Genomic DNA, 25,892 nt, shown 5'->3' with positions numbered 1-25,892 from the left:
AAGCATGAGAACTTGTGGAGTTGGAAGGGAATATTAAAGTGCTGAGGAAAAGCTCAAGCGGCGAATGTCATCTGATGGCCACAGATAATTGACCCTTATTGAAATACAGATATAATACTATTTTTTTACAGAAGTGTAGTTTTGGTTATTCATGGCAAGACAGTCATACTTTGAGTCAGGGGGAAAAGCAGGGAAGCATTTGGCTAGATATATAAAGCAGAGAGAAAGTATTTTTCTACTATTCCCTGGTGGTAACATTTTTACCTCGGCCATTGATATTAATAATGCCTTTATCTTGATCTTTATAGTTCCACGTCTTCGTCTACTGATGAAGATATTAGAACAATTATGGAACCATTAGAACTGAGCAAAACATTCTCTTGATTCTGAGATAACCTTGAAAGAGCTTGATGAGGTAATTAAGGCCTTACCTACAGGCAAGGCTCCGGGGCCAGATGGTTTTGCCACTGAATTATTTTAGATCTTGTGCTACAGAATTGGCTCCACTTTTGTTAGAAGTTTATATGGAATCATTAAAGAATGGAAACCTTCCCCCAACCATGACACAAGCCCTGATCAGTCTGATTCTTTAAAAGGACAAAGATCCAAGCAAGTGTAAAAGTTAACATCCAATTTCACTGATCCAGCTAGATGTAAAAATTTTGTCAAACATTTTGGGTAACCAGTTAAGTTATGACATCTCTTATACATATAGATCAGGTGGGGTTTGTTTGGGGCCATAGCTCTTCTGATAACATTAGGCATTTCATCAATATCATGTGGTAAGTAGCGAATGATCAGACTTCGGTTGCTGCCATCTCACTTGACACCGAAAAGGCGTTCGATATGGTAGAATGGGATTATCTTTTTAAGATTTTGAAAATATATGGGTTCGGGAGTGCATTTATTGGTTGGATTAAGTTACTTTATAGACACCATGTAGTAGCGGTACAAACAAATGGATTAATTTCAGATTATTTTACTCTGAATAGGGGCACTCGGCAGGGTTGCCCTCTTTCACCATTATTGTTCTGTTTTGCCCTGGAAACATTAGCAGCCGCAATAAGAAAGGAGGATGATTTTCCAGAGGTGTGGCATATAAGCTTCTGCTTTACCCAGATGATATTTTATTATTTGTCTCTGAGCCTACTAGATCTATGCCTTGTCTCCACAAAATTATTATTTCCTTTTCCAAGTTCTCAGGATACAAAGTAAATTGGTCTAAATCCAAAGCTTTGGCTCTGACAGCATACTGTCCAGTATCTACCTTCTGCCATGCGCCTTCCAGTGGCCCAAACGGGACATCAAGTATTTGATTTTTTATTCCCATAAAATTTTCTGATTTAGTTAGAGTTAATTTCGAGCAATGTGGACAACTGGACTTCATTACATTTATCGATGACTGGGAAGGTTAATGTTATTAAAATGAACTTTATTCCAAAATTCATCTACCTGCTAGTCATAGTCACTCCCTATAGAGTTCTCCCTCTCTTATTTAAAGCAATTTGATAGCATAGCAAAGTCCTTCATTTGGAATGGTAAATGTCCCAGACTACTTTTCAACAAACTACATAGGCCGATTGACAAAGGTGGGCTAGGCCTACCCAAAATGTGTTTTTTTACTATGCGTTCGGTCTTAGACATTTGGCTCATTGGTCGCGTCCAACTGAAAAAGCCCTTCCCTGGTTTTCTATTAAACAGGAAGTCCTTGCCCCTGTTTCGCCATTGCAAAGCCTTTCTATCAAACTAACCAGAAAAGTTAAGTCACATCCCGTTATTTTACATTTACACGTGATTTGCAAAAGAGTGGCCAGAGTATTTAATTCAGACATTTATTTAAATGTTGCCTCAAGCATGTGACTGAACCCCAAATTATGTATCAACAATCCCCTTTCTGTTGGTCAGAGTTGATTGTGAGGGGGGTTACTACACTCTGCAACCTGTATGAGAGTGAAGTGTTGAGATCTTTTGAGAATTTGGGTCATCATTTTGGGATTCCCAGATCTCAGTTTTATAGGTATTTACAGCTGTGCCTCATGCTCTGTACTGTTTTTGGGAGAAGCACACACCCCCTAAGGTGGCAGGTGCTTTGGGAGAGGTGATTGCTGCTTTTGGAAAAGGTCATGAGGCATCAGTGTATTACTCCCTGCTAACTCAGAAACTCTCAGCATACTCAACCCACTACAACTGCTCACTCCAGGACGAGGGATTCTGTGTATCCATGCAATTATGATTCCCCTCTAAACTTTGGTTAGCTTGCTCGGTTTGACCATTAGTCTGGGGATGGAACCCAGATGACAAACTGACTGCAGCCCCAGATGGCTACACTTTCCCCTCAGAACCTGGACACAAATTGAGGGCCCCTGTTAGAGACCACATCCAACAGAACCCCATTGATCTGAAAGAAGTGGTCCAAGACAGCGACCACCATCTCACAGGCTGAATGGAGCTTTGGGAGCAGGATGAAATGGACTGCCTTTGAGAACCGATCGACCATCTTATTGATCACCGAGTTGCCCAGTGAAAGTGGCAACCCGGTGATAAAATCCAGAGTGATGTTCGACCAGGGTCTGGAAGGCATGGATAAAGTTGGTAAAAGTCTGGCTGGGGGACGATTAGAAATCTTACTTCTGGTACAGACCAAACAAGACAAAACAAATGGTCATAAATCCTGCCCAGTGCTGGACTGGTAATCTAGCATACCAGGCATTTTCCCGGTTGGCCGACACATATGGGGCCGATCAGGGGCAGACTGGCTATTGGAAGAACCTAGTGGGCCGGTGGGTTGGCTGCGAAACTGGCCGAATGGGCAGCGACAAGCTAAAATGAGCCGCAGTGTTATGCAGAACGGACCACAAAACGGTGCCGCGATATGCAGAAAAGGACAGCGACTTTTAGGCCAGTTGCTATGTAAAATCACGGGCCGATTTCTCTTCCCAGTCCAGCCCTGGTCCTGTCTCATCGATGGCCACCAGAAATGTTACCGAACAATGGCCAACATGCGGCTGATCGACTTACCGCAAAACAAAGAGCATACCATCTGGCACTCCTGCCGGTGCCGTCACTCCCCAAAGAGCCTCCTGCACCTTTGACTTGATCCCCAAGACACAATAGCGACCACTCGGTGGGAGGGGAGGGTCGTGTTGGAAGATCCAATGTGACAGGAGTCTTCAAAGATGCAGGAGAGCATGTCAGGTTTGATGTTTTTTAGACCCCAACCTGTAGGAGATGGTAAACTTAAATCTACCAAAAAAGAGTGCCCAAAATGCCTGTCTGGAATTAAGACATTTGGCAGGACTGATATACACCAAATTCTTATGGTTGGTCCACACCAAAAATGCCATTCAACACCCTCCAACCAGTGCTGGCACTCTCCGAGGTCAAGCCTGATGGCAAGTAGCTCTCGATAACTGATGTCGTAAATATGTTCGGCCGATGACAGATGGTGCGAAAAGAATGCACAGGGATGCATCTTGTCATCTTTAGGCAAACACTGGGAGAGAGCAGCACCCAGACCCACCTCCGACGTATAGACCTTCACCCCAAACTGACGAGAAATGTCAGGTGTAATAAGGATGTGTTTGGACGTAAAGAGTACATTAAGTTTTTCAAAAGCTTCATGGGCCAGTGGCAACCAGCAGAATTTTGTTTTAGTGGAGGTCAGACTACTGTGCTGTAATTACAAATGAATCATCGGTAGAAATGGGTAAATCACCGAAATCTCTGCAGAGCTCAGTGAGTGTCTGTGGTGGGCCAGTCGGTGATGGCTTTCACCTTGAAGGGATCCATGTAAACACCCATCGGACGACACAATGTTTCCCAGGAACGGAACTGACTGCACGTAGAACGCACACTTCTCCACCTAAACAAACGGCTGATTCTTAAGCAATCATTACAGCACTCGCCTGATGTGCTCAATGTGCACCTGGAGGAATCTGGAGAAAATCAGAATCTCATCCAGATACATGAAGATAAAGTGATTAACCATGTCATGGAGTATTTTGTTGTAGTGGGTGTGGGTGATGATAGGCCGATCCACAGGAACACAGGGAATACACCAAAGTTTTGTCATTCCAGGAAGAGTTTCCCCAGGAGATCAAATCGGGAAGAATGGCACAAAGGATGGAGGACTTCCGCTCACCAGTAGCCTCCAAATCACTGCAGAGCTCCATCTTTTAATGGCCACATCACTAGTAGATGACCCTTTCATCTGCAATATATACATAAGACCTGGAGGATCCATATCTCTCAATCTCTCTTCGGGATAGCTTGACTCAATTCACCAGCCTAGGCTCTACAGTGGACCTGGTTCTGCGGGACTGCAGAGGTGGTGAAGAATTAACAATATGAGCGTGGGGAGACTGAGCTGAACCACGGTGGCAGCATAGAGAAAGATGGTTGTCAACTCTAATGGCCAGATCGATAAGTTAGTCAAGGCTCTCAGGCAGTTTTAGGGAATAAATCTCACCAATGACAGTCTCTCTGAGTCCATTGAGAAAGCGATCCCACAGAGCTTGCTCGTTCCACCGGCAAGAGGCAGTGAGATTGTGAAATTTGGCTGAGAAATTTGAGACTGACCTGGAACCCTGATGTACCTCAGCCAACAACCAAGTAGCCTCTCTGCTGCGGGCTATGCCATCGAAAACCTTTATGAGCTCTGCAACAAAGACAAAGTATTAGGCACAGAAGTGTAGCTGGCTCTCCCAGGCCACTGTAACCCAGTCCCATGCTCTGCTAGCGAGGACGGTAATAACAAATGCTACCTTTGCCTCTTTCGATTGGAACGTGGAAGGTTTGAAGGGAAACTTTAGAAAGCATTGTGATAAGAAGGCCCAGCAAGACAGAGGATCTATGTTAAAAAAAAAAAATCCAGGGGTGAAGCTATGGCACAAGGACAGGTCAGGCCGTTATCGCATCCAGAGCCTGGTTCGAGGCGGCAAACTGCTCGGCCTATCGTCCAAGGAGCAATCCCTGTGCTGTACGGAACTGTGCTGAACAGAACTGGTAATCATCTGCTGGGTACATTCTTGGTCTGATTGTTCAGACAAGAACAGGCAAGGACCCAAACACTGGATGTAAATTCAAATTATTTTATTTCTTTAGAAAAATTAAGAACAAAAACAAATTGGGAATCCTCAGTGAAGGAATGCCGATACCTGGCTAATAATCCACAGCTCCGACCGGCCCTTTTTAGCTGACAAGAGAGCTGGAAACAATCCATGTAATGGGCCAGTCCACCGGTGAGTCTGAGAGAAGAAGGGAGGCACAACTGGGCTGGCAGAGAGACAGAGGCTTAAGAATCCAGATGATCATGGAGAAAAAGCTAAATTTGGAACAGAGCAGGTGAGATCAGCCGAGAACCAACAAAGACAAAAACTGGAACAAAAAAACAGACAGCTGAAATACATGAGTCTAGACCAGACTGTGAACACACAGCAAACACGCTGCAACACTATACAATAATCATCGAAACACTGAAGGGATTGGGCAAGCTAAATAGGCCAGAGGAAATGAGCGACAGGTGGATATAATGACAGCGGAGTCTGCGCGAGTAATTATCTCGATGAAACAATGACTCACCCCAAACATGTGACAACTATCAAACAGAGAATGGCAACAAATTCAAATGTAAATAAACACATACTCACAAAGTAGCTAATCTAATTTAGAAACCTTCACATTCCAAAACAGATTCCAATAATTCATAGATAATATTGCATGTGTTTACAATCTAATGATGAACATAAAAAACAAACAAAGAATAAAATCCTAATTTTGCAATCATGTATTTCAGGCTCTTTTTACTCAAGATGGCATCAAGTACTACGAAAAATAAAATTTTATCAATCCTTCAATCACAAAATACATTCTGAAGTGCACAAGGCACTCTAATGCAGCTGAACACTCAAATGTGCTTTTTAGGTTTTCACCCAAAAAACTATCTGCAATGTTCTAGGAATGTTACTTTATGGTTATAAAAAATAGAACCTAAAGAGAAGGTTTCTAGTTAGGAATTCGTTCCCCAAAAAAATAACCAAATGATAACAATACGCTAACTTTAGGGAAACGTTCTGTGTTTGCTGGGTAGACATACTTGCATGCAAGTAATAACACTTTAGAATTTCGCCGGAAATAGTAGTTCATCCGAGTATCTCTCGCTTATTGTTTCATGAATACTGAGGATTTGGACATGCGTCTCCATTTACATACTGTTTTTGGCATACTATATAGTAGGAAAATGTGGATATTTGGCACTCCGGCAGCCTATTATGCGATCTAATGCACACACATTCCCCACACTTTTGTCAATATCTTGGCCTCTGAATGGACTAGAAGCTAAATCTAAGTATAGCTGTAAAGATCCTCAGCTTGGCAATGATGTATAACATTTTATCATCAATAATTGAGACCGTATTTTCGCAGATGATGAGTTGATGCTTTTACTGCTGGGCCACATATTTTGTTCTGGACATCTAAGATTTAACACTGGATTATTGCAAGTTCAAGGACAAGTAAAAATTTGCTAATTTTTAAGAAAACGGTAAGCGTTGATATAGGGTTTGTGTCTACTTAGAATACAGAAGCAGAAATCTGGGTAGAAATTTGTCTTTGCTGTTTAACAGAGATCAAAATTAACTTTGTATATGTTTTGATAATCATTTAAACTGTGGTGTTATGGCAATTCCTGAGAATGTGAGCTTTCATTTGAAAATGAAATGTCTATTTAAGAGCTATTTGAAAAGCGTGTATATTTATAATCTTATTTCTACATCACTACCACAAGGTGGTGCTCATTTTTTCATGTTTAATCTTGTTATTTTATGTAACAAATGCAAACCTGATGGAGTTCTGTGAAGAGTTCACATTTTAAGTTTTTTAATGGTAGGACATTACTGTAGTTATATAGGGCAACATTTGTCATACGACAAATACTTTTGAGAAGATATTCCTTATTCAAAATGACCACATCAGAAAAGGGTTAACCATTTCCTGTTCATTTCAATTACATTTGGCATTTCATAAAAACTAGTATTAAATAAACAAATTAATCTCAATTATGATTGGATCTGTCAATGTGAGCCAACTTTGAAAAATGCTCATAACAAATCAATTTGCCCCACTAAAGAAAAACTATATGTCATAAGTGGGCATTTAGTACCTACAGCAGGAGGGCATTTATTTGACAGTATTTTTAACACTTTTGATTTAATCACATATGAACAAAACTGAAAATGATAAATGAGCAATTTGAGTAAAACTGTGTGTTGATTTCAGGGATTTTCATTAGCTAAAGTCATTTGAAACATCAAAAAAGTATATTAAATATTAGATCAAATTACCTCAAAATCAAACTTGCATGCAATTATCTTATGGATCAGGAATATTTTGCAGTGTACAAACATGTGTTAAGGAAAGTACTGTGGTAGTTTTTGTTGCTGTTTAGTGTTTTGGGAGAAAATAAAATCAAATGTGCATTTTCCCCCGAGGGGCTTTTAGCCCTGTTGTACCCTACCAAATATCTGACTTTTACATTTTAAGCGTGAACTTATTACACGCTCCTGGCCCCACAGAGTTTAAGGAGTTAAATACTTAAGTGTCTAAATACTCTGCTTTTGTAGGCAATGTCTCAACTAGATCTAGTTACATTAGAACTTTTAATAACTAAGTACACCATGTCTTATCTGTCCACAATGTTCCTGTCTGAAATTCTCCAAAATAAATAGCCTGAAAAAATATTTTGTACAGACATTGTTCTTTTCAAGCTAATTTATATACCTTTGGCAGTCGTTTCTATCCAAAGAACACCTTGCAAACCAGTCCATGCGTACCTTGGAAATCTGACACACAACCTTGCAACTGCTCAAGGCATGTTCTACCAGTTAAGCTATAGGAACACAAGCCCATAAGTGCCTAACATTATGTAGATGTATAATAAGAAGCTCAACAAGAGGAATACATGTTTTCAGGAATCTTATATAGGCTACATATATAATAATAATATTATTAATAATAAAACATTTTAAAATAAATAAACATTGTTGTTAATGCCTGTATCATTATGATGATTATTGGGAGGCAATTATAAAGGACGAAAATGGGGTAAGTTTGGCCTGGACACTTTTGGGAAATGTTTATATATCCATTTATATTAAACACAATAAATCTAGTCCATTCACAAATGTTTTGTCCAAATGTCGGAGTTTAGCTTTGCGTTGACGTGTCTTCCCCAGTTTTCATATGAAACTTACGCCACTGGTTTTGTCCATTAGGCTATTAAGTGGCTAAATGTCAGGCGCCAGAATAACATTCTGCACCGAATGCAAAAATAGAACGTCAACTTGGCGTTTAGCTTTTTTTAAATGCAAGAACACTTTCGGTTTGATCGTCCTCCATAAATCGCTACGTGTAATCGTTTGATATTCGCTACGAAGACAAAAAGCAAATAAATAAAAATCATACATCATTTTTGTTCCATTTGTAATTCGTTTTGAGTCTCTTGAAAACTTACTGTAAAGCACTCTTCATCAAGCAAATTCTAGAATGAGTATCAAGTTTGGTTGAGGGATGTGAATGGAGCTTGGAGGAGAGTGGTCCAGGCGTGAGTCACATCCGTGACGCAGGCTAAAAGAAGGACAAGGCGCAGCATCCCTACATCCTCCATCGCATTTCTCTCAACCCGACGCTGACAACAGAGACAAGAAACGATTTTGTGGCTTGCTTTCAGGTAAGACGGATATTATTTTGCTATGTCAAGTTAAATTAACGGGATGTAAATAGCAATCGTGTTTTTTGGCGCGTGAACAGTAGCCTGCTTGTTTTTCAAGTGCTGCGTGATTGAGCGTCCATGTTTTCTTGTTGACACAGGGTAAGAAAGACTGACATGCTTTATAAGAATGCGTTATTATACGCGTCGTTTAGCACCTGCTTCTCCATGTTTTGTCGAGAGATACCGTTTTTAAATGATTAAGGTTTATCAAAATCTATTTTAATCAATAACACTGAGAGATTGAAGACTGTGCTCATTGCCTTTGTGAGTAATCCATTTCTGAATACGCCCCTTTTTTTGGTTGACTATTGTAGAACATCTCAAAATAAAATATCCAGCGATAATACAGCTGAAATGTCCTTAGGCATTAGTGTAAAAAATCTTCAGCTGTGTATTATATTGACTAACACTATATTTTACTAATGGGGCGATTGAGGACAGCATTAGAATAAATTAGTCAGTCTTTATATTGTTAACACATTTCTAATAAACTAATAAAATTGTATCTGATGCATTTTTGTAATGCTATTATCATACTGATATGTGTGTGTGTCTATATATATATATATATATATATAGACAGAGAGAGAGAGAGAGAGAGAGAGTTGTTTACTCAATTGTTGTTGAATATTAAAATGTGATTGTTTTATTATCTATATTATACATTTCTATTAATTAGTTGAGAAACCTTTGATCTTTGAATCATAAGATTGCAGTTATCATGCACACCAAGAAATGTTAATGCTGTTAGGGTTGTCATTTTCTAATTTAATTAAATTCTGATAGAATGTCTTGCCCTTTTAGTGCATAAACACTACCAAAGTCCTCCACAGATGCAAAAGAAGGACATTGCTAGCTTGCAGTACCATATTTGGCTAATGTGTGGGCTTATCGCATTCCAGAAGCAGTGTACAGATCCATTGGATGAATTTATAGTGCGTGATTAGAAACAGTGAGTGATATTGAATGTTTATTTTTACTTTGACCATTTCTCTCCTAAACATATTTACATAAGTACTGGCATTGCTTAGCAATGTTAAATACTGAGTAACCAGGCATCTCCTAAAATGGATATTGTGATGGATCCTGATCAAAACCTAAATCAATTCTGGTAAATCATTCATTTCATCCAGGGTTGCACAATGTATAAAGATAGCATAATGCTTAAAATAATGATTAATCATAATGGGATTTTGGAGATTTCACATTCTAAAGTGTTTTGTTATTTAATTTTTTTTCATGTCAATGATATTTCATTCCAGTTCTACAATACATTCTTTGTTTTTTCCTAAATAATAACAAATAGTTCCCATAGTCTTCAGATGCGGTCTAGTTGCAAAATTCTCCTTAGGTGTTATTGACATGTTAAATGGTGATCCAAAATCCTAATTCGATTGCCAAACATTTGTGATAACTTTCAAATTAATTTAATAAAACAAAGAGATTTGAATATTTGCATTCGATCTCAATCACAATGAGCACAATCGTTTGTGCACTTAGCTTGGTTCTGGAAGCAGGTGCTTGTCCATTTATTTGAGACTGACCTCTGAATGTTATTTTCATGGCTGATGTTATAGCTACATTACTGCAGAATACAGCTATAGTTGTCTGAATTACTGTGTAAATTACAGTTGCTTTATTTTAGAGATGCACCGATGAATCGGCTGCCGATATCGGCCAATTATTAACCAAATTAAAACCATCTGCATGTCGGTTATAAGCAGGATAACACTGATATTAAAAAAAGATGGTTGATTTATAATTAATTTGTAACAATCTTAGTTAAAACTTGAATTTAAACACACATTCCAGAAATAATAACAGCCTCAATACGTAAAAGAACATGTCAAATATTATTGACACTTTAATGCGTAAAAACTGCCATAAATGGATGTGACAGCTGTGAAAATGGCACTTGTCTATAGGTTGACATAATGATGGTAAGTATTGAAAACGCTTTTAAACCAGCAGACTTTCTCTTTTCATGTGGTTGACATTTATGTGGAATTGCCCAACATATGCATAGGAAGTATTTGTAATGTTCTATAATATACAGTACATACATATAAAATGTGTGCAAAAACTGAGGTTCAAAAATATTTTAAAAGCACAAAATAACCTTTTTTCATATCAGTCATCGTGTATCATATTTAGTTTTCATTTTAACTTTTTAAATTCTATTTATCTTTTATTGTGGCTCCATATAAAAATTTGGCCTGTCATGCTTTCAACAGATCCTATCCATGTTCAATGGAAATGATTTATTGTTTGAACATTAAAAAAAAGCTTTGTATATCTTTGTAAATTTTTAAAGCATAATTCCAAAGTGAAACAGTGATCTAATGACGGCAGATTTTGTGTGGATGTTTTTGTCCTATACTGAGAGAGCAAAAAGGGAATCTGTTCTTTTAGTGGCCCATGCTTTAATGGAATAATGGTCACGGATTAATCCAGAAACAGTTTTATAATGAGTTATCAAGTATTGTAAGAGGTATCGGCCAAAATAGCCATTCTTTTCTGTTGTGACTTTTAGGACAGACTTTTTTATTTTATTGGCTTTATGCTATTTCTTTAAAGGTATCATAAATTCTGTTATGATTTACTCACCCTCATGTTGTCCAATCCAATTTAAGCAGTATGTTAGTCTTACTTAGAAATTCTTCGCCCTGCCCAGTAGGGGGCATAAGCATGAAGAATGTGACCCACCAAAAACACTAGAAAGAGAATGTGAAAGTTAAAGTGGAGATTGGCTGAGCACGGAGAAGAATTTCTAGTTAAAATTGACTTAAATATTGATCTGTTTCTGAACCAGACCTATCATACCATTTTTGAAGTCATTAATTTAACCACTGGAGTCGTATGGATTACTTTTGTGCTGCCTTTATGAGATTTTTGGAGCTTAACAATTTTGGCACCCATTCAATTACATTGTGAGGACCTACACAGCTGAGATATTCTTCTAAAAACCTTCATTTTTTCTGCTGAAGAAAGAAAGTCATGCACATTCAGGATGAGGAGAAATTTTTAATTTTTGGGTGAACTATTCCTTTAAGACCAAATCATCCTTTCAACATGGTACTGGTTAAAACATTTAATGTAATCTGGAGTGACTTGACAGGATCTGATGTCTTTGTTTAGTCCTAACAATGCACATTGTTTATGTCCAGGCCCAATCACATCAAACAGAATGACTAAAGAGAAAACTTCTGAGGTGGAAGAGGCACAACCAGCATCTGAGTTCACCAGCCCTGTTCATGAACCTCGCAAAAAACCCATGGTGCATCCATCTGCACAGGCTCCACATCCCAAGGACTATGGTGGGTTTCTCTACTAGCTGCCCGATCTACCACTGGTTCTGCCTTTTACAAATATTTTACAGTGAAAAAGTGGAAGTCCTGTACTACATGCTATTAAAACTGGATATAAAATTAAATAGATTTTGTCTAATCTGATAAATTCACAGCACAGAATGTAGTGGTAAAACACCATCTTAATGGTTTAATTACTTTCTGTCTGAAAACCTCTTTGCCCATTAAATGTATCTTGCTTTTTACTTGCTTCTATTTAAGCGTTCACCTTCTTTGACCCAAATGATCCGGCTTGTATGGAGATTCTGATTGACCCTCAGACCACAATCCCAGAGCTATTCGCCATCATCCGCCAGTGGGTCCCACAAGTTCAGCACAAGATCGATATCATAGGCAATGAGGTGAGAACCACCTCGAACTTCAATTTTAAGTATTTGGCTAGATGTATAGATGTATAGATGCCTGATTCTTGCAATCATGAAAGTGTAATTTATTAGTTTTAAACCTAATGGATGAAGACAGTGACCTAGTGACAGATAATTGTTTGTCAGGATTTATAGAGAGACGTATTGAGTTTCCATTTGGCTGCTGGCATTTCTGTGTAATATGACCTATCGATGAATTAACTGGCTCCAATTCCCACATGGAATGGGTTGTATTTAAACTTGTTAAAGGCTTTGTCCTCTTAACGTTTTGGGAGAGAAAACAGCTTGTCCTTACATGTCAGAGCAAATGTTGTCAACTTAGCATCTAAAGCGATTTAGGAAATAATTTTAAGGTGCTGTGAGTTCAGAGTATAGATGGCTCTTTAGCCCTGTAGAAAGATTGCACATTTACATTTGCTTTTATGTAATATAAATGAACTTTTCTAGTAACATTTGCGATTGTGACTTGATTGCGATACAAGAAAATTAGTGGACTATCCCACTACATGCTGGAAATCTGTCTTTCTACTCTATTATTCCACAATAAGTATGTGAACCATTATGTTTTTTCATATAGACACTTGTCTTATGCCAAAAGTTTTTTATTTAGTATGGCCAAGGGTATTGTACTGTTTGGATATGCTATATTTACAGTTTCTAATTTTGTATGTTTTCATTTTATTCAAGCTGTCTTGAGAAAGGGTCATATTTCTTTCTGTCACACTGATTTCTTTCTGTGCTTAGGTATACAGTGGAGCCAAAAAGTATTCAGGCAACTTAAGTCACAGTTAAAAATGTATGAATGATGACATGATATCAAACCAAGTGGCATCTGCAAACATCCCTTTTTTTTAACTATTTCAGCTGTTTCATTCAGCCAACTGGTTGCAAGGGGATTTTTAGTGGATGTAAGAAATGAATCACATTAACTGTGCACATGTTCCACTAACGCCCTAATATATCTATTGTTGAATCATTTAAGCAAGCTTCTACCTGCTTATTGTTTTGCTTGAAAAGTGTGCCATATCTCTTTAAAATAAGTGCCACTTGGTTTGATATTTGTTATATAATGCAAAGCCATTGATACATTTTTAAGTATGGCTTAAGTGTTTAAATACTTTTTTGGGGCAAAATCCCACGCACATTAAAGGTAGTGTTTAAACAACATACAACAGATTTAGCTTGTGATTTATATGTCATTTTAAGGACATTTAAGCCCCCATGTTCACATTACTTTTGATTGTGGTCTATAAAGATGTGGGTGTGGTGGATAGTAGATGTGGTACTGTGAAAGGGTGTCCCAAGAGGTGCTGCAGTTGCAGGGATAATAAGCCTTCTTCATCTGACTGAACTCTCCATTGAGTTATGCCTTAAATCAGCTTCACCTTTCAGATCTCTGTGAGGCTCAGCTCTCTTATGATCTTGCAGGAAGTAAATATGTTTTTTCCAACAGTTCTGGTACACTAGGATCACCCACATTGTGTGAACTCACCGATAAGCACCATCTACTATCAAACATTTTTGCATCGGCTCCTGCGTGTTGACCTTCCCTTGTAGCGTGACCGTTAGCGTGTTGCGTCAACGTCTTCGGTTATGTGATTCAGAAGTTGAATTTTTTTCCTATAATTTAACAGTTTTGCTCCACTGATGGTTTGCTCATTTAGCCTAAAAGCGTTTTTTTTTTTTTTTTTCTTTTCAGTGGATATTTCAGTTATCTTGCATTGGGACCTAACGCATATCCACAAGCGTGTAACATGCTCAGGGTTGCCAGATAAGAGACGCAAAACCCCCAATTTGAGATTTATACTTGCGCAAATTTGAAATATTCCGCCTAATGTTATACTTATTTTGTGCAATCTGACAACCATGCACGTGAGTGCGCTCTTTCTAGCTCTCGCTTTTCCCTTTGAAAAAACTTAGCGATCTCTAGTGCAATATTCTGCTAAAGGTAAAGTGTTATATGGCTACCCTGTGTCGATTCTTGAGGCTGCTTGTGATGTTTGGTGCTACTTTGCAGGTAAACCTTCTCAGTGATGAAATTAAATATAAAAGTAGATTTCGGCATCACTGACACATGGAGGGGTAATCATTGACACGCGAGCAAAAGCAAGCAAGAGATGAATATGTTTATGTATTTTTTATTTGTGCAATTTAGAAAGTCCCCTCGCACCTGTATGTTAATCTAACTCTTGACGTAATCATTTATCATAGTCATGCAGCCTGTGTTATTCAGTTGTGATCTGAATGGAAAGTCAAACCATTGAAGAGACCTGCATCATGACCCTTTTAGCGTGAAAACAGGCTATGTTTTGAGAATAAAATAAGTAATTTCCCCCAATTTGTGACAAACATTAAAAGTTTATATCATTTTTGATTTTTTTATTAAAACAGATGTAGAGAGTGTTAAATTGAATAATAAATTAACACAGAAGTAGATATGGTAAAATAATCTATAATAAGCTCAGCCTTTATTCAGTTTTTTAATGCCTGATAGAAAAGTATCTACCTTTGTAGAGCAATACAATACTTAGGCCATTGCAGAATAGTCCCATCAGTCACAGATACACTTCAGAAAATTGAGTACACAACTATTTCTGGGCTTAAAAGATACAAAAACCTAATCAATGCAGAACATTGTATCTCAAAAGGAGTACAATGTGGCCCCCTGTATTCACTAGCCTACGGTACTTAAAGCCAGATGTAGCCCCTTTATCAAAATAGTTGTCCACCCCTAAAGTAGGCATTGCTGCAGCCCAGAGATCTCTAAAAAAAGGGCGGGGAAATCTCCAGAAGAGGGTTGGGCACACTCCAAAATGGGGCGCCACTTCCACCCACGGTTAGGGTTAGGTTAGGGGCACTGTATGTCTTTGCTGGTGATTTGGAGCTCCAGATCAGACTTTTTTGGATTTCGGCCTGCAGCTATATCCTTCTTCACATGTGCACTAATGGTCAACAGTACTTTGGCAATGGGGGGCAGTGTTTCGAATTTCGGTAAACACTGCCCCCCAAAAAAGAATGTAAATCTACTGTTTCCGAGTTTGCTGTGAGATCAGTCTGCTCACTGCAGCCAACGTAACTTGGTCTGGTAAAACAATCTTTTTGAGATCCTTTTGAGCCCCCCACTGTCCAAGACAATATTTGAAGACCCTTAGCCCGAAACTAGACGTGTCTGATTAAAATAATTTATCATGGTTAATTTTTGATTTTAGAAGTTTCATAAAGAGTCTTTATAATTTGTAGGCATACATCTTTGGCATTTTATTTTAGTTGAATTATGTTTATTATTTTAATATTTCTTATTTAATAAGTCAAATTGAGGCCTCCTTGGAAGTGTGTTGAGGCACCCTAGTGGGTCCCGCCCCCTGGATGAGAACCACTGTGGAAAAACATCAGAAGTCTGGAAAGTAAAAGCCTTGTTTGTGATGAACTAAGATTAGTTCTGAAGTTAAACAGATTGCAGGTGGAGGAATATCTTGTGTAGAATTTTAAAGACCCCATAAAATTGCTTGACAAATGCTCTTATCTTTCTTGTGCTAATTTCCTGTTGAAACCGGAAGTTGGGTGGGGTGGGATTTGTTACTTACTTTTGCAAGTCAGAAGCAGGTGGTATTAGGGACATACACATTCTAGAGAGCATTTTATTGGTTTTCCAGGAAGAGAAAGACTGTAAAATTTTAACGTGATATCTGCTAAAGTTTATTTTTGTCAACTTTCTGAAGTAACATTTAGGAGTTAGCATATGGATGTTCTTAAAGAATTTTAATGTAACTACGTTTTGGATGTGCACTGTCAGCAGTGGATTCCTAGAATCAAACATTTCAGTCAATAAAAAACATGCTCCCTGCTGATACAGTTTTTTGTTTTTTTTTCTCGTTTTTTTTTTTTAGAAAATGGCTGCTATACATTGAGGAACTGCCATGTTAAGAGTGACTCAGCAACAAGGCTTCCTTCAGTCACATAGCATTAGTATTAATTGAAATAATGTTTCATCATTAGAGTACATCTGACTAACTTGGCTCTTGTCCAGTTTCAAAAGTGGCCATTTACTGTTGAAAAGCTGCATCTACTCAAGAGCAAAATTGTCTACTAGTCTGCATTAGTTATTAATTGGATTCCTGATGGATGGCAGTCTGTCACAGGGTTTTTCCTTTCTATACAGTAAATAAAATATATATATAATTTATTTTTATTTTTTTTATCCTTTCAGTTGTTTTTGTTATTTTTTTTTATCATTTGACTCAAGTTTTATAATAGACTAAAGCAAGAAACAGAAAGACCATTTTAATATTTGGTAATTAATAATAATTACTGGTATAGTAATTATTGGTGTAGGTGTTGCAGTTTCAGTTAACACTGGCCAGTCTCTTCTCTTTCTCTGATTATTTCTTTCTCTTTATGTTCTGTCACATTTTCGCTTTCAGATTTTAAAGCGAGGTTGCCATGTCAACGACCGTGACGGCCTAACGGATATGACTCTTCTCCACTACTGCTGCAAAGCGGGAGCTCATGGAGTGGGTGAGTGTCACTGCTAGCAATTGGAACACAGAATCTTTGCCCAGGCATGCCTCATAATCTGGGATCCACCCTAGAAATGTGACATTTCTCTGTAATTGCAGCACTGAGGTCATTAAATTTTAATTTCTTCAAAGTTTGAAGTTTTAATCCTTCAAAAGCACAAAATTGCCATTCATTTTACTTTTGCCTGTCATAATGACATGCCTGAAGCATGTGACAGTTGCTATAGTAACTATGTGTTTTCCTCTCAGGTGATCCTGAGGCAGCGCTCCGGCTGTCCAATCAGCTCATAGCTCTAGGTGCTGATGTGAGTCTGCGCAGTCGTTGGACCAACATGAACGCTCTCCATTACGCAGCTTACTTCGATGTGCCAGAACTGATCCGCATTTTGCTCAAAGCCTCCAAGCCTAAAGGTGATTTTAAAAAGCGTGCACAGTGTTTGTATACTTAGCATGACATCTGGAAGCTTCTTCGTTAAACTTAAAGGAATTGTTTACCCAAAATGTTTAATTCTGTCATCATTTACTCACCCTCATGTTGTTCCAACCACTTGTGACTTTCTTCCTAGGTATATAAAATTAGATAATAGGCAGAATGTTACCTTCAGGCACCATTCACTTTCAGTGTTTAGAAATACAAAATACAATGTTATATCTGTTGTCATATCAGTTGTTCCTCTCTCTACACAGTGCTCAACTCCACCTGTAGTGATTTTTATCATGGCACAGCTCTGCACATTGCTGCCTCCAACCTCTGCCTGGACGCTGTCAAGTGTCTGCTGGAACATGGAGCCAACCCCTCTGTCAGAGTAAGCATGATGATTTAAAATGTACTTTTAAAACTGATGATTTAAATGTACAGTTAATTTCATTTAGTTAATTTGCTGAGCTGGCTACGTCCCAAATCCACTTCCTTTTGAATCAGTGTTTTAGACTTCTGTGTTGCTGTTGCTATTTCACTACTTCTGTAACATTAGTGATCAACATATGTGGGTTTTCAATGGCCAATTCCTATACATAGAATGAAGAGGGTCAATACTGTATACTGTATGTATATGTACGATTTATGACAGCAAAAAAAAATAAACGATTAGGGCTATATATATATATATATATATATATATATATATATATATATATATTCTTCTATAATTATTATGCATCCAGCTTTTATTACCTCACATTAATTGAGAAACTACTGTACATGGAATATTTATATTTTAAAAAATTCACTGGAACACTGCTGTACCATTTTAAATGAATTATTGAAGGCACACAAGTGATGAAAAACAGGCCTGGATGATATATTGGTTTATCACTAATTAGTATACACTCTTATTCCATATTAAACAGAATGATAAAGGTCAAGACCCTGCAGAGGTCGTCCCTGACCCCATAGACATGAGTCTGGATAAAACAGAGGCTGCTATGGTGGCTAAAGAGCTGAAGCAGTTGCTGTTGGACGCAGTGCCGCTCAGCTGTAACCTTCCTCGTGCCACCCTGCCAAACTATGACAACATCCCCGGAAACCTCATGCTCTCCTCCCTGGGCCTCAAACTTGGGGGCCGTGTGGTGCTGGACGACATGAAGGTGAGGTTGTTAGCTGATGCATTATATACTGGTTCATTAGCATTGTATTTTTTAACTGTGAGCAAGACTTACATCATAAGACATAATACTTGACACATCGCAATCTTTAGACATAATTCAGGGGTACATAAACAAAAGCTTAGTTTGCTTCATTGCACAGCTTAAATAGGTTTCCAGATGTGTGCCAAGTCCAAATGCAAGTAGAGTTTTTGTCAACTAAAGTAAATGAATGCACCCATCATGATGAATTCTGCCTCTATCCTGCAGACTGGCACCCTCCGTTTCTGTGGCACCACTGATTTCGCCAGCGGGCAGTGGGTGGGCATCGAGCTGGATGAGCCAGAGGGCAAGAATGACGGGAGTGTGGGTGGGATCCGCTATTTTATCTGCTCCCCAAAACAAGGTGTGTTTTATTACTTCATGTATTTCATGATTTGTAACTTTATTCTCTGTGCTGTTACAAAACGTTTTTCAAATATTTTTTATTGTCATGAAAAGCACTGTAGTTTGATGTTATATTCAGAGTTTTATGTTTTATATACTGATTTGTTCTGCAGGTATTTTCACCCCTGTGTCAAAAATCAGCAAAGCTGTTGAACAGACCCCCTCTTCTGTCACCTCCACGCCCAAAACCCCTCGCATGGATTTGTCTCGTGTGACTGGCAAGATCAAGAAAGAGAAAAAAGAGAAAGATCGTGAAAAGAGTGAGTGCTCACGATCAAGTTGTCCTGTTGAAGTAACAATGTGCAGCTTTTTCAGAGCTCCGCTTGGAATCAGATTGCGGTTCAGACTCCTGATTATCCCTGATCACTTAAAATATTGTATGCAACAGTAGTTACATTACTTGTATTTGAATAATTCAAAGCTCTTGAACACTTGAAGTTTGTCTTCTGAGTTGTTGCATTTTTTATTTTATTTTCAACCAGTTCCGAGAAAGAAGTCTCTGTCTGGGGGTTTGGATCCTGATGGAGTGAAGGTTGAAGTTGGGGATCAGGTGCTGGTGGCCGGCCAAAAGCAAGGAATTGTCCGCTTTTTTGGAAAGACAGACTTTGCTCCTGGTATGTTTATGTGAAGATCTAAGCTATGGTGTAAAATACTGAGAATATGTAGAAACTTGTGCAGTGCGAGACCTTTATAAATAATGTGATATTGATTATAAAAGTACTAGCATTTATGTCACAGCATTTTTAGCAGTTTAAGGAAGATTCTAATGATCTGTCTGGGCACGTGTGTGTGCGCGTGCGCGCATGCGTGTGTGTGTGTGTGCATATTCTTACCATCAGGATATTGGTTTGGTGTGGAATTGGAGCAGCCCACTGGAAAGCATGACGGCAGTGTATTTGGAGTGCGTTACTTCCACTGTTTGCCCAAATATGGGGTTTTTGCACCACCATCCCGTGTTCAGAGGTAAAAGTCTCCAGAGAAAAACATGTTTACAGAGACACAATGTGGATTACTGGGACAAACAGGTTTGGGATTAAAACAGGACACTCTTTTGTAGCATAGGCAGGGGTTGACTGGGAAGAGAAATCGGCCAAGGAATTTTACAAAAAACTGGCCAAAAATTGTCGAGGGGGGTAGGGGGGGTGTCGCTGTTTTTTTCTGCATATCGCTGCCCCCTTCGGCATATTGCGTCCCATTCTGCAGAATGAAGAGGCTCATTTCAGCATAGTCCCGGTTCTCTCAATGGCCAGTCCACCCCTGATCGGGCCCAAAGTGCATTGGCCCACCAGGTAAATGCCCGGTATGCCAGATTACAAATCCAGCCCTGAGTATAGGTGTCATTTGTCACTGTTTCACTGTTTGTCAGCATATGAAGCAGAACATTGGGTGCTATTTCCTTTTCTTTCTGGATATCACAATCATTTGCAGCAAAGGTTCCACTCTGTCTTGATTTAATGACAATGAGAGAGTTTTAGAACAATGTTATGGGGTGGGGCCTAGGTGTTTAGATGCTGTCTATTAAGTCTTTGCGAAACCATCTGGTGTAAGATGTGTGAAAAAAGTGTGGATACGAAGGGAACATTTAATAAAATGTAACTTCAAACCAAATATTTGCAAGTAACCTAATCATCGAAACAAAGCTGCTTATAAAGTTTTAATTTTTCAAAAAGCATAAACAATATTTTAAAAATTGTTTTCTTTGAAATTTTGTAGAATTGGAGGACCCAAAGACTCCGAGGGAGATGGGACACTAGTGAAGAAAGTCCACCAGGTGACTAGTAAGTATAAAGATAAGGAGCTTGCGTATCTTGTGCTAATCATTAGCTAGGGAGCTATTTCATTTAGGGATTATATGTGTATGTCTTTCCCCTTTTTCAAAATAATGTTTATAATATAATAGTATATAGTAAATTTAGTACATAATACAGTTAGACACATACATACATACACTGTATTTATGTATATGGGGATTGACTTCTAAAGACATGAATTTAACATCTGGAGTCATATGGATTACTTTTATGCTGCCTTTATTTGCTTTTTGGACATTCAAGTTATATAAACTATTCCTTTAAATGGGTTTTATCTTGTTTGTTTTGCTTGCAGTGACCTCTATCATCCATAATGTGTAATTGCCATAAAGTTTTCTTTTAAATTGTCCCAAATTCTGTTCACCTGCATGACTGTATTTAGCTCCAAATAAAAGTAACTAAAGTACTTTTTTAAATGGAAATCTATAGATGTTTTCATATATTTCTCCATATATTTAAATTAGGCATATATGCAAACATTTTTAAGTGGTAAACTGGTATGGTCATGTGGAATTTGTCCATTTAGTTTTGGGATACATTTGTCCAAAAATGTTTAAATAATAGCTAACAAACCTATTATAACCTGATACGCATCAATTGTTAAAAGAAATGGAATGCATTTTTACATAATAATTAGGCCTATCAAGAAGCTAAACAATATTCATAATATTCTTTGCATCAAAGAGTGGTTCTTGAATTGAACATCAATACAACACAGCCCCACATTTCATCATGATACTGAGATGGCAAGACAATATGCAACAATGGTTGTAATTGCTATTTGTGTCCTTTTCTGTACAGTGTCCCAGCCGAAGCGTAACTTTAATACGGTACGGTCTCCGAAAGACATAACATCTGAGAATTCTGTATCCAGGTATGTTGGGCCAGCACGTGTCCAACAAATGACATATCCGTTTAGTGGCCTCTATGAATATAGAATGCATCCTTTGTTGCAAGATCCAGCAGCATTTTACATTTATGATTTGTTTCTGTGTTCCAGCAGGTTGCTGTTCTGTTGCTGGTTTCCCTGGATGCTCCGTGCAGAGATGCAGTCTTAAATCCACCGGTTACATCTTTAATTTTATCTCCTCCTCTTTCTGTTCCTCCTCAAGATAAAATCTCTCCCCCTTCTGTGTACATCCATTATTCACATGTGCTTCTTTCTGTGAACTAACCAGACTGCTGTCAGAGCCACAGCTGTACACCCTCTCCTCCCACCCCTTTGATGGCAATTAAATAACAAAAAATAGTGCCTTGTGAAGTAACTAATGTCCTGCATTCCGATTATTAAATTACAAACAAATAAGCAATCTTTTATTAAATCTAATTAAGGCAAAATCATATCCACTAAAAGCCATTCATGTCTTTGTATCTGCTTGGGTTTTTTGATAAACCACTGTGGGTAGATTACTGGCAGGATTCAGGCTTGTTAATACAGTCATGATACAAACAAGCACGCTTGTTGGCTTTTGTTGCTTAAATTTGTAAAGGTGCTTTTTGTTTAATTTGGTTTTGAAACATGTTGCTGCTGTATTATGAACCTGCCTTAATTTCCAGTATTATAGTGCAAACTTTGGCTAAATTCCTAAGTTTCAAATGCCTGTTATTTATTTAGTTTTAGTAGGTGACTTAAATTATTTCTGAATTATAAGTGAAATTCTGAAAGCTTATAAAAATGTTTCATAAAAAACACTGTCCTCTGAAAATATTGATGCTGCCAATGTGAAAAAAGAACAGGGTTTTCCCATCTGAGCCCAATGTTTTCTTCATCCACAATTACCCTTATGCAATTGTATAGATTAAGGTATAAATATTGCATGACATTCGCAGGCATGGGCACGTTTCCCGATGCTTAAACTGTTCTGAAAGGCGTTGAGAGGACTGCTTTAGATTTTAAAAGTGAATTAATCACTTGTCATTTCATTAAAATCTACCACAGAGCCAAAAATAAGCTACATGATATACTAAAGGCTAAATTATCAATTACTCCAAATGACATATTATAGATTTTTAAACTACCTTCTTAACAACATTCTTGACCTTTAATAAAAAACGAGGTAGACAAAATTAAAAGGTCTGATTCTATAACCCAATAACTATACAAATAAACAACAAAGGTATTTCTTTCACTGAAAAAATAGAAAAATAAAATGCATATGCTTTATTGTTATTTACTTTAAAATAAAGTATCATTTGCACCTTTTTCAGAAGTTACAGGCCAAACAGTTTTTATGCATTGTACGTTTTATCCAATGTAAAACAACACTAGTTTCTACAGTCTAAAAAAGCTGTTAGATCAGCCCCAATTATCCCTTCTCACTCTCCATCATTCATTTTGCAACATTGATTCGTTTTGTGAATGCTCTTCTTTAAAATTCTGATTGTGAAAAAGTATGTGCTTATTATATTGTAATCAAGTGTGTGGGTAAAAACAGCAATATTTACTCTGTCAACTTGCATATGAATATGGATAGAAATGTGTCAACTTTATTACCACCTATAGAAGCACAGCATGAGTAAAACTGTCTGCCCCTTATAGTTAACCTGGGATCAAACATTATTAGGTAAAATCACTCAAATGATCCCAGAATGGGCAGATATTGTAAAGGAGAGATAAAAAAAAAATGCTTTTCTCATGTGCTCTCCTAAACAACTTTCTTGTGAACACTTGATGAACTGCACTGATCTGCAAAAAAAAAAAAAAAAAAAAAAGAAAGAAAAAAGAGCAAATTGCAAAATTGAAAATGTACTGCTTAAACAGGTCTGAATAGCTTTTGATTTCTTCAGCTGCCATGCCATTATTCATTGAAGAGTTATAGAATTTGTGTGGTAGGTTTAACATTGACACAGTAGTGATTAGAGTAGTATTCTTCTAATGGAGTTCAAAGGTCAGCTTTCAACAAACCTTGTGCATAATCAGTTTGATGAAACTTATTGTGACTTGTAGAGTATGTTGCTTTATGGTGACTTAAAGTTGTAAAAATCAACAATATCTCACTGTTTTTAAATTAATTTCAACACAAGTCACATTTCATTGTTTGATGCCAAAAGGAAAACAAAAAGGTATGACCATTTCATTTGTAATTATCTCACATTGACATGGCTTACCCTCCACACTTTTAAGTTTCAAGTCTGAGAGTTTAAATGTGACATCTAACATTGTCAGCAAAGCTTTTTGTCATTTTCTATCCAGTTGTGTAATTGGTATAGTTAATTTCTAAGCATTTATTTGTCCAAGAAAATATCTATTTTAATAATTTTACAATGTACTTTTTTAAGGTTAGGCCTATGTGTTTTGTGTTTTCATGTTAACAATACTGTACTCTGTAAATGGAATTAATGTGGATATTATTTATTAATTCAGTTCGGGATTTGATGGACCATACAGTAACTGTACTGCATGCTGTGTATACCTTTTGCTGGGGGTGTTTTCCTACAGTGTATCAGCATGAAAAGTTTATTAATTACTTCAAGTGAAACTATCCTGGCTATGGATATATGACTAATAAACATTTAGGTTTTATACTTATTTTGTAAGCTTATTTTTATCTGTTTTTCCCGCTAGCTAGCTAGCTAATCAAAAAATGAAGGAAGAAAATAAATGAAACTCAAGTTTGTCACTCAGAAAAAAACATTTATTCGTATAAAACCTGTTCATACTTTACAACTATAAATGAAAGTGTCTGTATTTTTTTTTAAAACGGTGTTCACAATTTAATTTAGAGTCAGCGTTGACATAATTCCGTCATAAATTAATCTGAATCCTGGGGAAGATCAGGAGCAGGTGTCTGTCTTTTTCTGCGTGCTCGTCGATTTTTAAACCACACCTAAAATAAAAAGAACACCTGACTTTAGTTAATTTTTAGTAATATTTTTACCTCAAAAATTATAAAAACAGTCAACAGGTATAAAAAAAATAAATTAAAATAAGCACTATCTTACCCGCACAATCTCCTCACTGAGGCCGGTGCTCTTCGATAACTCAGCGCGGGCCTCCACGGACGGGTAGTCCGTGATAGCGAAGAGTCGATCGAGCTGCTCCGTCTGGCTGTCCGTAAAAACGGTTCGTACTCTACTGCGCTGTCTCTGAGGTGCAGTTTGGTGGCAGCGACTGTCAGCTTTGTCACATCCTAAAGGCAATGTGATAGTAAATTATATACAACACATCAATCATATACAAATATTTTTAAAAATGAAAAATTTTGTTACACCCCTTTTCATACTATAAACTAATCTGAGAACATAAAATCAATATAAACAATGCAATTAGTATAAAAACATACCTGTTCCATACATATAGAAGGGCCACTGCTGGCCTGCATAGTAGTTGGAATTAAAGCTCTTTTGATAATATCCTACTGGAACACAGCATCTGCACATTTCTGCCCAGGATGATGATGGAAAGTTCATCATTAGAGTTGCATGGTCACCATGACCTCTAGATCCATCCTGGCACAGAAGATCCACTTTGGTTAAATGTCCTGAGGAATGCTGCGAATGATGATCCACTGCAGGCGATGTTGGTGTTTGTTTGCTGCTCTCGCCTAAAATATAATCGATGGAGAAGTTTGAAAATCTTTGAGTTGCCATGTTCTTCACTGATGTATCTCTCTCTTCTTACTCTATCTTAATAATGACATGGATCCAGAGAGCTGAATTTGTACCTCCTCTCTCGTTTTAACTTCAAAACAAAGATTAAATTGAGTATTAATGTATATTATTGGTTCATTAACACCTCTTTGTGAAGGTCGAGGTCCTTCAAGGAGGCCAAAGGAAATTAACTTTTGAAGATCCACTTTGAAGAGTCTTAATCCCTTTGAATACTTGAAATGAGTGATGATTCCTCTGAATCTTTATTGATCACACTTCAATAGAAGTTAGCTTATTAAGTATCAGATGTCTGATTTTATAGAGTTCGTGGATCATCGATCTCTGTAGAATATTGTCAGATCAATCGGCCTCTATACTGTATTGTATCCGTATATTAAACCAAACGAATAGCTGTTATTGCTACATTTGAATGTACTTTTTTT

At 37.6% G+C, this 25,892-nt stretch overlaps 2 protein-coding genes across 3 annotated transcripts; one reads left to right on the top strand and one right to left on the bottom strand.

The window, feature by feature from the left end:
* The first annotated feature begins 8,605 nt into the window (after positions 1–8,605).
* Positions 8,606–24,363, top strand: clip3 (CAP-GLY domain containing linker protein 3). 2 transcript variants are annotated; one of them, XM_052107311.1, is made up of 14 exons: positions 8,606–8,725; positions 11,935–12,084; positions 12,337–12,476; positions 16,922–17,015; positions 17,267–17,428; positions 17,705–17,823; positions 18,368–18,604; positions 18,872–19,007; positions 19,162–19,308; positions 19,531–19,662; positions 19,888–20,011; positions 20,762–20,826; positions 21,661–21,733; positions 21,863–24,363. In XM_052107311.1, the coding sequence occupies exons 2-14, from the start codon at positions 11,955–11,957 to the stop codon at positions 21,915–21,917; spliced, it is 1,614 nt and encodes a 537-aa protein (XP_051963271.1). In that variant the 5' UTR covers positions 8,606–8,725; positions 11,935–11,954; the 3' UTR covers positions 21,918–24,363. The 2 variants fall into 2 exon arrangements, with proteins under 2 accessions (XP_051963271.1, XP_051963270.1); XM_052107310.1 differs by having other exon boundaries at positions 21,860–24,362.
* On the bottom strand, positions 23,550–25,449 carry dharma. The gene is made up of 3 exons (XM_052107312.1): positions 25,143–25,449; positions 24,802–24,989; positions 23,550–24,686 (listed from the first exon to the last, which is right to left on the bottom strand). The coding sequence occupies exons 1-3, from the start codon at positions 25,447–25,449 to the stop codon at positions 24,612–24,614; spliced, it is 570 nt and encodes a 189-aa protein (XP_051963272.1). The 3' UTR covers positions 23,550–24,611.
* Between the last annotated feature and the right edge of the window lie 443 nt (positions 25,450–25,892).

The sequence above is a fragment of the Xyrauchen texanus genome, chromosome 36, assembly GCF_025860055.1.
Source record: "Xyrauchen texanus isolate HMW12.3.18 chromosome 36, RBS_HiC_50CHRs, whole genome shotgun sequence".
In the NCBI taxonomy this organism is placed as follows: domain Eukaryota; kingdom Metazoa; phylum Chordata; class Actinopteri; order Cypriniformes; family Catostomidae; genus Xyrauchen; species Xyrauchen texanus.
The sequence above is the reverse complement of the archived record's forward strand: the minus strand, read 5'-3'. Positions and strand labels throughout refer to the sequence as shown.